Source organism: Chelonoidis abingdonii, chromosome 4, assembly GCF_003597395.2.
Source record: "Chelonoidis abingdonii isolate Lonesome George chromosome 4, CheloAbing_2.0, whole genome shotgun sequence".
In the NCBI taxonomy this organism is placed as follows: Eukaryota; Metazoa; Chordata; order Testudines; family Testudinidae; genus Chelonoidis; species Chelonoidis abingdonii.
Window position 1 is genome coordinate 25,074,344 of NC_133772.1, and position 12,558 is coordinate 25,086,901.

Below are 12,558 nucleotides of genomic sequence, written 5' to 3' on the forward strand. Positions count from 1 at the left end.
AGGAGCTCCTCCTCCTTCCCAGTTCCCCCAGCTCTGCCACTGAGAAGAAGCAAGCCAGCCTTGCTGGCTGTCTCGCTGGTAGCCTGGTCTGAGTGGATTTTCCCAGAGCAAGGGAGGGAACCGATGCCTCCTGCAGGGGGCAGAGAAGGCCTGATTGATCCCGTCACACCTAGGAAGCCGGCATGCAGTGCATCACGGGAAAGCAAGGCAGTCTGTGGCCAAGCCTGAAGTCATTACCTCGTATGTACACTGTCCGCAAATGTCCCGCTTCTGGTCTTTAGCAGGTCAACCTCCGACCTCAGTTTGTCAATTTCATCTGACAACCTTCTCTGTTCAGAATGAAACGAGAGAGAGGATGCAAGGTTAGTCTGTACTGAGCAGCTAAGCTTTTGGGAATCTAGTTTCTCTTCAGTTAACCCTATTTAAAAAAAAACAAAAACAAAAAAATCCCAAACACTAGTCCCAGGCTCTGGGTGTCTTCAATGTGTCTGTAAAGCCACGGGGAATGCAGACAAGGGTAAATGATAACACTAGGGCCCGTGCAGGGACAGCTGGGTGCGTTATAGCGGGGACAGACAGATGCATACGCAGGAGAACAATGGGAATCTGTTGTTAGTTTGTTACATGAAGGAGAACTGACCCCACTTGGAACTCCAGCTTTCGCCCCATGCCTTGCCGTGTGAAGGTTTGCCCTTATCCCAGCAAAAGGACTGACAGCAAGGAATCCACACTGGCAGGGAATCCCACTGCCAGCCAGCCAGCAGCTCTTTCCTAATCAGAAAGTTGCATCTGGACTAAGTGGCCCCGTTATAATTTAATAGCTGCCAACTGAGAGGCCACAGCTCGGCAAGGAGGCAACACAGACTGGAGCGGAGCCAGGAAACCATTATCGCTGCATGGCAAACTCCTGCCTTCCCAGCAGGTTGTAGCCACATCCATCAAGTCACTGCTAATGAGCCCAGATGCATCAGCAATGACTAAACAGGATGTTAGTGCAAATGGAGGAGGACCAAGTAACACCATCGCACCAGGCTCCAGTCCTCTGTGCAAACTGATCAAAACTTGGGTTTCTCTGAATGCTCCTTCCGCCAAGCATGGAGCACCATGTCAGTTCCCAAACATCCAGTTCCCTGCACTGCCCTGAGCAGTCATAGCCCTTCGAGGGCAAATCAGCTTTGCGACTACAACAGCTAAGGTCATGGTCTTACATCCCGAGGGGTCAGGGCGCGGCAGGCAGCATAGAAGAGGAAGGGCTAGGTGAGAGCAGTCCAAGGATAGTTATGAGCGACGCCTGGGGATGAAAGCAGGGCTGCTTAGACCCTACCCTGGCTTCTCATCAAGGAGCAAGGGAGCGGCAAAGCCCTGCTCCTGATCTTCAAGGCCTTCTGCAGGCTGGGCTGAGATCAATTCTCGTGCTGAGATGGAGCGAGCTCCTAGGGACCAGGCAAGCCACCTGGGAACAGGGGATGCAACTTCCTTGGCAGGCAGCCCTGGGCTGTGGAACCCCTTTTAGCAAGCACCAAGATAGTCCAGGAGACTCACCCTATGAAAACTTCACCTGCTTAGCAGGGCTTTCCCCAGAGCCTGCGAGTTATTCTGCAAATCCCCCTCATATAAACTAGGAGGAAGGGGCAGGGAGCAAGAATCAGCTGGCCAACTTTTACACTCCCTTTGGAAGTGGCATGGTTACGCCGGGGACGAGCATAGGATAAATCTTTAGATAGCTTAGACTGGAGAGCATGTGCCTGTTAAATAATACCAGGGGCTGGTGGGACTTGCAGCTTTCACCCACGCCACGGCATGGCTTTATTTATGGGACTTGTGCTGCTGGGTGTTTTGGGATCCTGGCTCTTGCACCCGTAACCAGGGTGTTTCCAATAGGTGGGGCTGCCACGGGCATGGGACTGGGAATGAGGCAACATGATCCTTGAGGCAGCCCCCGGAGTGGCACGTACCTTGTCATGCTGCTGCACCTCGATCTGCTTTTGGGTGCTTTCCAGCTCTTGCAACAATGTATTCTTAAACATAAAAAATGAAAGAGAGAGAGAGAGAGAGAGTCCATTTAGCTCAATCAGTGGACACGTGCCCACGCAATCGATGTTGAGCCTCAGAGGGGGCCAGGCTGATAGACACACATCAGAACAGAAGATGACGTTTTCCAGATGCTCAGCTGGCAGTGACTGGCAGTGGGAGCAATCGCACGGACAGATCCACCTTGGCAATAACTAGCTGCGGCACCAACCATCTGCTTTAAAATCCCTTCCTCGGGTACTCGCAGCTACCACAAACTGAAGTGTGAATAAACAATATCTGAAAACTGCGCACCCCTGCCCCAGGCCTGCACTGGGCTACCCCAGGCCATGAGAAGAATATACGATGGGAAGGGAACTCTGAAGCCATCGAGTCCAGTCCCCGCTATCACAGGCAGCCCTGTCATATCATCCCCTTCTTAAACTTACCATCTTCACACCAATGAGGTTCCTTCCCCCACTGCTCCTAAAGAAGAAATATCCCCTAGTCCTGAAACGAAGGGTGAGCAATCTGGCATGTGCCACAGACAACTGCCCCTTCCCCCAGCCCACTATGTGCCTCATCCCTGCCCCTCACGCTGTGGGAGTCTCGCCTAGCTAGCCTGTACGCTCTTTGGTGCAGGGACCTTCTGTACTCTCCACAGAGCCGTCATGGTCTCCCTTTGCCCCTCACACTGCAGTTGGTACCTTTTCCTCCAAGGCTGCCATCCGCTCCTTCAAGTGAAGCTGCAGCCGCTCATTGGACTCGCTCAGCAGCCGATCCACCGTGTCAGACAGCCGCTTGTTATGCTCCTCGTTCATCTTCTCTCGCTGCCGGGCCTGCAATGGCAAATGGCAGTCAGCTGCCCGAGCCCCTGGAGCTGGGCACGCTGGAGGATGCTTTTCAAATGGTTCTTTATCGGAGTCGGGAAAGGCCCAGCCCATCTTTAGTTAGGATAAATGTCTATCCAGGATGATCTAGACGGTATTTGGTCCTGCAGTGAGGGCAGGGGACTGGAGTCGATGACCCCTCGAGGTCCCTTCCAGTCCTAGAATCTATGAAACTCCTGGCCAACACAGGCCCCTACCAAGCACTGGGACCACTTCCAGGCCATCATTAGTGAAAAGAACCTACTGAATGTGAACCTGGCCGAAACTGCTACCACGTGTTCTTCCTGAGCCTACAGAGAACCTGACCAGGTATTACGTGTCCCACTGATGTCAATGGGGGCTGACTCTGAACCCTAATGATGACATGTTGTGTGACACCATTAGCTATTTTGCTGCTGGTGGCTTTAGCACAAGCGCACAGCTTCCTCGCTGGTGTTGGATGCAGTGGTGAATACTGGGGCAACCGGTCGCTATCAAGGGGTGCAGGGGTGGGGAACTAGGAGTTCACAACATCACCAAAATTTCTAATGACTTCCAGCCTTACCCACCATGGGGAATGAAAGAGGAGATGCACCCCGTGCACACTTGGTCCAAAGCCTCTCAGCTCCTGGCTGTCAAAATGCCCCTGCTGCCTACTCCCCAAACTGCCAGCCTCCCCTGAGCAGCAAAGAGGCCAGCCCGAAAGAAAAGGAGAGTCCTCAGCCCCGCAGCCAACTCAGGGGGAGCTGTTACCACAGGGGTCGCTGCTCTCCCATGCTGTGGCTTGGAGGGGAACTTCTCCCTCTGCTGTTTGCTCTCCCTTACTATAAACTCTGCCCCCTGCCATTCCTGTGATGCATGTTGTCAGCACAAAGTATACAGACACGTGCGAGGAACATAAAATACAACCTGAGTCAGGTGAGATGCTGGCAGTGCCATGGCCGGGCGCTAGGCAGGAAGGACAGGCAGGGGCCATCGAGCCTGCTCCAGTTCAGAACACAGCAGCATGTGCCTGTAGCTCCAAGCTTCCAGACAAACACTTCCCTGCTACCACTCAAGTAAGGAAACCTGCCTGGGTGTCAGTGACCCTCCTGGACAGTGCTGTAGGCAGGCTGGATTACAGAGCAAGGGGTGGCTCAGCTGGGGGGGCACGTTCACATGGTTATTCTAAGCCCCTGTTTTCAGACTCTCACTAACCGTCAGAAATAAGCAAAGATTTAGGTCGAAATCCTTCCAGGCCCAAAAGCAGGATTCACACAGGACTCTGCTGAGTTTTGAGTTACCAGAGCAGAGATTTTATTTATTTATTTGTATGCTTTAGCTCTTGCTCTTGGGGCATGCAGAAGTGCCTACGTTTCCAGGCTTCAGAGTTCCGAGAGCTGACTGGGCTCTTTAAAAATAACGAAGGACAGAGCTGAGGTGCACAGGGAGATTATCACTAACATCAGAGGATTAGAAAGACAACCCAAGGAGAGCAGCTCACCACTCCACATGCTTTAGAAAGGTGGGCCGGGATCCTGATCCGCACCTGGGGCCTAGATGGGGGAGACTCATTGGGTCTCAGGCCATAAACAAGTGTCTCAGGCTGTTCATTCCTGGAGAAGCAGACTCTTTGTAAGTCGGTGTCGGAATCACAGGGGCACCTGGCCAGGGGCAGATGGAGCTGGTGAGCTCCCATTTGAGAGCTCTCCCTGTCATCCTCGAGGCTTCTCCACATGGCTACCCTATTGTTCTGCAGCTCCCCCCATGCCTGTGAGCCCTGCCGAGCTCTCAGCAGAGCTTTCCCTTGACCCCAATCCCTCCCTGTCTCTCCACACAGTTCACCCAGCCTGCTGCTGTCGCTGGGCCATGCGCTTGGCTGGCTGGTTTGACAGCAGCTGGAGGTTCTAACCACGTAACATGCACTTGGCAGGAAATCTAGAACACGGTTTCCCCACGCTTCTTGTTCTAGGTTTGCCCATGACCGAGAGCCAGTTAGGGGTGCGGAAAAGCAGCCATATCCAGTCCCCATTTCTCCACCACACTCATTGCTTCTGCCAGGTGAGGGAGCCCCTCCACTTAGACCAGCCACGCCCCACTGTGCTGGGTTAACACGGTCTGGGACGACCCCACCAGCCAGCCTGAGATCGTTGTGTGCATAGCACAAGTTTATTTCTGGGGCTGGACCCCAGTAAGATGAGTACATGATACTAGTTTAGGGCCTGACCCTTTACAGTCAACTCAAGCTCCCTGCAGGGATTAAGCAGGCAAGTGAGGGGGTAGGTGAATTAGGCTCTTCTGATGCAGAGAAGATGCTCAGCAATTTAAATAGTGCTTCCTGCATGCAAATAGTCTCCCCGTGCCACAGGCTATAGGCCCGTTCTCCTCTCACCTGCCCTGTTCTGCACCAGTATAGATGCCCTGACTCCAAGAGTGTTACACCTGTGAGAGCAGAGAAGCCCATGCACTGCTACAGACTAGGGACCAACTGGCTAAGCAGTAGTTCTGCAGAAAAGGACCTGGGGATTACAGTGGATGAGAAGCTGGAAATGAGTCAGCAGTGTGCCCTTGTTGCCAAGAAGGCTAATGGCATTTTGGGCTGTATAAGTAGGAGCATTGCCAGCGGATCGAGGGACGCGATCATTCCCCTCTATTCAACATTGGTGAGGCTTCATCTGGAGTACTATGTCCAGTTTTGGAACCTACACTACAAGAAGGATGTGAAAAAACTGGAAAGAGCCCAGTGGAGGGCAACAAAAATGACTGGGGGGCTTATGGGGCATATGACTTATGAGGAGAGGCTGAGAGAACTGGGATTGTTTAGTCTGCAGAAGAGAAGAATGAGGAGGTGGATCTGATAGCTGCTTTCACCTACACCTCTACCCAGATATAACACTGTCCTCGGGAGCCAAAACATCTTACTGCGTTATAGGTGAAACCGCGTTATATTGAACTTGCTTTGATCCGCCGGAGCACGCAGCTCCGCCCCCCTGGAGCACTGCTTTACCGTGTTATATCCGAATTCATGTTATATCAGATCATGTTATATCGGGGTAGAGGTGTACCTGAAAGGAGGTTCCAAAGAGGATGGATCTAGATTGTTTTCAGTGGTAGCAGAGGACAGAACAAGGAGTAATGGTCTCAAGTTGCAGTGGGAGAGGTTTATGTTGGATATTAGAAAAAACTTTTTCACTAGAGGGTGGTGAAGCACTGGAATAGGTTACCTAGGGAGGTGGTGGGATCTCCTTCCTTAGAGGTTTTTAAGGTCAGGCTTGACAAAGCCCTGGCTGGGATGATTTAGTTGGGGATAGATCCTGCTTTGAGCAGGGATTGGACTAGATGACCTCCTGAGGTCCCTTCCAACCCTGATATTCCATGATTCTAGGAAGCAGGCCCAGGACTCTAAGGCGGTACATAGATAGATCAAATAGATGGAGCAAGATTACCATGCAACTAGCAAGATGGGGCAAATCCCAAAAGACTAGGTGTTGAGCGACCCAGGAGCAGGAGACCAGGCCTCTGTTTACTCTGCATGGCTTCAGACACAGAGATTATCAGGGCTTTCCCCCTAGTATGGGGGGCTACATTCTCTTGGTGTCCAAGCATAGGCCTTGGTGTCAGGAGATCTGGGTCATATTCCTAGCTGTGCTAGTGGCTCAGTGCTGGGCCTCAGGAAAGCCATTTCCTCTTGCTGGGCCTTGGTCTTCTCATCTGTAAACCGGAGATGATAATTCCTTCCAACCTCACAGGGCTGGGGGCATGGATCAGCGTTCATGTCGTGCTCCCAGTCAGTGTCACTAAAGATCCCACCAGTGGACCAAATTCAGTGATGAACACTGGTCACCTGGCGTCTGAGACATGTTGTGCATACACTAAGAAGAGATCAGTCCTCCCAGAGACTAGGGAAAAAGGTGTGTGTGTGTGTGGTGGGAGAGGGGTCATAAATGAAAAGAGCTCAGCGCCTTTGACATCCTTCTGAGCACCAAGGGTAGGTGCAGTTTAACATCCGGACATTTGAGTAACCCTAATGGGTAGCCTAGATAAAGCCACAGAGATAAAGCAAAGATGGCATGAGAGTTTCCCCATCTCTCACCCAGAGCTCCTCCCACAATGCCCCACAAGCACCTCCTTCCCCAGCCCCACACAGAGCCACCCGCATCTTCTGCCACTTTGCATTCCCAGGAGGAGATGACACAAATGGGAGCGGAGGAGCAGCAGCCCAGCCAATGTCCACGGCAGGCGGGTGACTCCTGTATCGGTGGAGCTTACCCTCGCCAGCTCCTGGTTCTTCTCCTCCAGCTGACTCTCCAGCTGCCGCAGATGCTCCTCGATACTCCCGTGCCTCTCCTCTGCCTAGGAAAATCCAAGGAAGCTTCTAGGAGAAGTCAGCACGTAAGGCTCGAGAGAGCTGTCATCCTACTTAGGAACCGCACTGACCCGCCAGAGACAGCAATGGGATTTCAGTGCACCCCGGCACTGGGACCGACGGGACCCTCGTGGTGTCCCCAGGCACATCAGCTGGAATCGCTCACTGAGTGGGCAGTGACAGCTCTCCATGGGGGGTTTAGGGGCTGGGCGGCCCTCACAGGGGGCTCAGCTGGGCTTTGCGCACTGGCTCTCGGGCCTGGCATTAGAGTGCTGAAGTAACCCTAGTTCAAACTGCTCTGCACCAAGCAATGATGAGAGCAGGCAGCTAACTCCTGCTTATCTGGGGCTTGGTGTTCTCCCTGCCCCTACCAGGCCCTGTCCCGCACATTTCCAGGAAACTGCTCTGCAACAGGGGAACCCTTCTCCCCGCTTCGCGTGGGCTCCCTCTCTCCTCAGCTCCGGGGTGGGGTTGATCCCTTCAGCAGGAGCCTGCAGGCATCCAGCTGTGGCTGCCCCATGAAAGCTGGGGAAGCCTGGGGCAGCCATGGCTGGGCATAGCCTGCTGAGCACCCTCAACAAAGGGCAGCAGAGTCTGGCAGTGTGAGCTGGTGAGGGTCAGGCAGCCAGGCAGGAGCAGGGACACAGAGGAGGCTGATGATGACACACAAAGGAGTTTGTAAAGACAAAGGCCACAGTGGCTGCTGCACCCCACTCATCCCTGGGGCAGTCCCAGCTCTGCCTATCGTGGACGCCTTAGACACAATTCTGCCCTGTTAAGGGGTCCTAGAGGCCGAATGCCCCAGCGATGCCTGCTGGGTGTCTGGGCTGGTGCAAACCCTGGCAGGCACCAGATGCCAGAACTAAACTGGGGTGTGGCAGATGCACTGGAGGGACCGGGTTGAGGGACCCAGACACCTACACATCCCAGAGCTGCAGGAGCTCAGGCAGCAGGAAGGGTGGGGTGGCCCTGGCTGCCTAAGCCACGCCTCCTCTCTGCCTGCACTCCCCCACACCTCATCCTCAACACCATCCACATTAGTTCAGGCCACAGCCCCACTAGCAACACCCAGCTCCCCACCACTACCATAGGGTTATTTGGCCCCACTCTTCGCAAAGCCTCATAATGGAGCCCAACCTCCAGCAACTTCTGAAGGCACGGACCCAGGAGGGGCCTCTCTGCTCCTCACTTTGTGTTAGAGAAACACAGCCACCTCCGCTCTGGCACACATATCCATAATGCCCCTTCACTTAATGCTTTCAAAGGCGTTGGTGTTCTGCCTCAGCGAGAGTCATACACTATCCAGACAACCTCTGAATGGGCAGTGGATCCTCTCAGCTCCGTCCTTGAATGGCCTGTGTTAGACAGGCGGTCAGATAAGGGGATTAACAGGTCTTTCTGACCCAAGAATCTAGGAATAATGGGAAGCGGGGGGTGTTCCCTGGGGAGGGTCCCAGCAGGGCCTGGCAAGGTCCTAGTCCCCTACTACAGCTGCCCACTTACCTTGGTAAGGGCTGCTATCCTCTGTGCAAGCTCTGCTTCCACCTCCGGCAGCGTCTCTGCCTTCCTCATTGTTTGCTGTAGTTTCTGCTCGGCCAGCTCCAGCAGTTCCTGGAGGTGCCGAGCCTTCTCCTCACACTGCAGGACAACACAGAGGAGACGCACTTAACACAGAGCCCTCTATACCCCGTATTGTCCAGATGACACATGGACAAGCAGACAGAAAGGACCTGGGAAACCTGCCTTCCTTAGCTGGGTGAATTTCAGGGCCCCTCCCAGAGATTGGGGGTTCATGGAAAGCACCAAACTTGGCTAGTTTCCCCCGACAGATATTGCCAGCCTGGGTCAGACCAATCAACCAGTCTCCTGGCTCCAACATATCGGCTGCAGAAGAAAGCACAAGGATCCCCCTAGTGGGCAGCTGTGGAATTACCTGCCCATGTGGGAAGTTTCTTCCTGACCTCTGGTAGTTGTGATTGGCTCATGCCCTGAAGCAGAAGGGTTTTGATTACTTAACAATTTTTTTACCTTCCTTAACAAAGCTGTGGATGTTTTCACTATCCATAGAAAGGGATAACTCCATTCTGAGTCCTGCTGATTTCTTGATTTCAGTGATCTCATGGGATGGTGAGTTCCATGGGTTAATTACACAGGATGGAAAAACCACCCCCTCACAATACATTTTGGCTAGCTCTAGGTATCAGCTGGGCTGGCAGTTGGGTCTAAACTGCCCAACCTCTGCAGTGACACCCCTGCTGAGATTTCCCCGACTTCAGTCCCTTTCTCAGCAGTGGCAACAGCTGCGTCTAATTAACTGGAGCAGGCTGAGCTCTGCATGGTACCTGAACCTGCAAAGGGAGGATGTGAAGGACATGGCAATACCTGTAATATTTTATGAACATTATATATGCTATCTATTTGGATGGTGATGTTTGCAATCTGGTTACAAAGGGTTAATTCAAGCAGAGGTTACTTGCAAGAAAGAGGACAATTGCTTCAGACAGCCCGATTTACCAGTACTTAAAAAGATAACACAGGCGTAATTTGATTTTGAAGTTTTAAGTCTGACCATGGGAGTTCAACAGTCTGGCTGGTAACCAAAGGATCTAGGCAGGAAAAATTGGAGCAAAGAACTTTGAGGGATACAAGGAAAGTCCATGAAGGACTGGGCAGAGAATGAGGCAAAGATTGCTGGAGGGCAGGCTGAACTCCAGTCCACAGAAGCTGGAGTGTCTGGGACAAGTTAGCCCCTGCCTCAGCCGAGCTGAGAAACTCTGACAAGTACCCAAGCTGCTATGGAGCAGGGACCTGGTCAGTGAGTGGGAGAACTGTGGGGTTACAGCTAGCTCTGGAGCATGACAAAGAGCTTCCAGGGAAGACCCACTGCTGGTCAGCAGGCGGGGATTGACTCCTGACTGGGCAGGCAGGCATCTCCAGACAGGATGTTCGGCTGAGAGGAAGGACGAGTGCTTCCAGGCAGCTACCGAGTCTGCAACCTCGCAAGCTGTTTCTCGTGCATACACTGCTCCTGAAACACCGGGGAGGGCCCAGTACCTGGCGATGCAGAGACTCCTTGTTGTCCAGCTCATTCTCTAGCTTGTCGTTGAGATCGTGGATGGAGGTGGCTTCTCTCTGGGCAGCCAGGTAGCGCTTCTCCAGTGTGGTGATCCTCTCCTCCATGTCGTCCTTCTGAGCCAGAGCCTGCGGGAACAGGGCATCATCAGAGTCACAGCGATCCACAGGCCCACGGGCCACTACCCCTAAGCCTGAGCATGTAAGGGGGAGCCCTGGCACGTGCCAGAGAGGGGCTTAGAGCAATAGGAGCTAATAGGACAGAGCTTGACTGCAATCAGGGGTCATGTTCATGCCAACAGACCCTCCTGTGCAGAGTAACCTGAAAACTCCTATCCAAGTGTAAAGCCCTGGGGAGGAACCAGCCCATCGCTCCCCATGTCCCTCCTCTTCTCCACACTCCCCTTCCCCACCCGAGGGCCCACTGCTCACAGGGATGCAGCGAGCAGTGGGGGAAGGGGTGGAGAAGAGGAGGGATGTGGTCAGTGGCAGGGACCTTGAGGAGGAAGGGGCGGAGAAGGGAGGAAAAGAGGTGGAATGCAGGCAGGGGATCCCTGGTCTATTATACCCGCCACCTATGTGGCAAAGATCCTGCCTGCAGCAAAGCGCCTGGAAGACGAACTGGTCAATATCTGCCTGGCTGTTTGAAGCTGTCCCGTGCTGTTAAGAGCACAGGGATTGATAGCACGGCTGGAGCACAAGCATCTGACCTCTCGCAGATCCCTTTGGTACTTGCTGCTTATCTCTTCTGATTTGATAAGATCCTTTCTGGCGGTGCCTAGATCCTCTTCCAGCTCAGCAACACTGGCCACCAGCCCCGCCAGCCGCTCTTTAGCCTGCGTGAGCTCGAAGTTCTGCTTCTCCAGGAGCTCCTGCAGCTCCACCACCCGACTCGCCTCGTCGTTGGGGTGGATGGAACCATTAGAGAGTCTCTGCAAAACCACAGGACAGAAAGTTTTAGCACTGAGGTGGAGCAGCAGCTCCTCGAGCTTGGTAGCTGTCCCAGACCTACTGGCTGGCATCTTACAGAGGGCCCAGAGAATTGCCTGCATGGCAGCTGGCCAAGCTGGCTAGTGGAGAGCTGATGGAGGGTGCAGCAAGGAGGGATGAGGACCCTTCACTGTGGACTGTTTGAAGCACATGGTCTCCACTTAATCCAGAGGATTTGGGATCATTTTATCTGCTCCCTGTTAAATCATGAGCCCAGCAAGGTGCTCGATGCCCTGGTTAGAAGTGCACCACAGGTGCCTTGCTTGGAAAGCACGGCCCACAACGTCCTCCAGCATTCGGGGCAGGGCGGGGGGAGCGCAGATCAGGCAGGATCAGAAAAACCTCAGGGCCTAGTCCTCTGCTCTCACCACGGCCTCACACCGCTTCTCTCTCCCAGAAGGGGTGAAACCAATTTGCTTGGCACATCCCAAGATCACAAGACAAGGAAAAGAATCATGAAATGTCAGGTAACCAGCTCTTTGCTCCAGCACTCAGGGAAAGAGGACAAGAAAGCCACCCCGGATAGCCCCGAGGTCACCTGGAGCTACGGACAGCCGCCATTCAGACGGCAGGCATGGAATAGTGCAGTCCAGCTCTGCTCCTTGGAAGGGGCTCTCACCTTCCATAGAATCTTCTGCCCTGGTTCCTTGCCCTCCACCCTTTTCTCATCTTCTCCGACTGGGGCTTCCCTCTGCATGGGGCCCTGCTGCAGAACAGTTACCTGCAAAATGCAACCATGTTTATGCATAAGCTCCCAGCCCTAATTTTCAGTGCTCCGTGCCCTTCGCACCCTGCCAGGGCTGCGAGCCCCTGCGCTGCAAGAACTGAGATCATTGTTCAGAGTCATAGATTTAAAGGAACCGTTGTGATAATCTAGCCTGACCTGCACACCACAGGCCAGAGAACCTCCCCAGGGACTTCTGCATCCAGCCCATCCCTTCTGGAGGAGCTGGGTATCAAGAGGTAGATCCTGAGTTAGTGTAAGCTGTCCTTGCCCAGTTGAGCTATGGGTCTCATGACAGCAATGGAGTGATAATACTTTGTGCCAGCTGAGGATTTGCCCCTGGATTCCCACCTACAAACGTTTTAACGTGCGGACCCCCGGGGGAGGGGGAGGGGAGGAATCGGGCTGGCAAACGGAGGCGTGGTTCGGAGAAACTAGATAGAACTGAGACAGGAAAATCAGGCTGAAGAAGAAGAAAACTCCTGAAGAGCAAGATCTGCCATGGCCCCCGCTCTCTGCCCAGCTTCTGCACCCCCATCTGCGTCCTG

The 12,558-nt window shown here is 53.6% G+C and overlaps 1 protein-coding gene across 1 annotated transcript in view; it reads right to left on the minus strand.

Annotated features, from left to right (window-relative positions):
* Positions 1 to 12,558, minus strand: part of PPFIA4 (PTPRF interacting protein alpha 4) — a 191,263-nt gene that overhangs the window by 54,542 nt on the left and 124,163 nt on the right. The window contains 8 exon segments of the mRNA XM_032801614.1: positions 238 to 329; positions 1,956 to 2,018; positions 2,718 to 2,849; positions 7,128 to 7,211; positions 8,728 to 8,862; positions 10,279 to 10,425; positions 11,007 to 11,228; positions 11,906 to 12,007. Of these exon segments, the coding sequence (XP_032657505.1) occupies positions 238 to 329; positions 1,956 to 2,018; positions 2,718 to 2,849; positions 7,128 to 7,211; positions 8,728 to 8,862; positions 10,279 to 10,425; positions 11,007 to 11,228; positions 11,906 to 12,007 (977 nt within the window).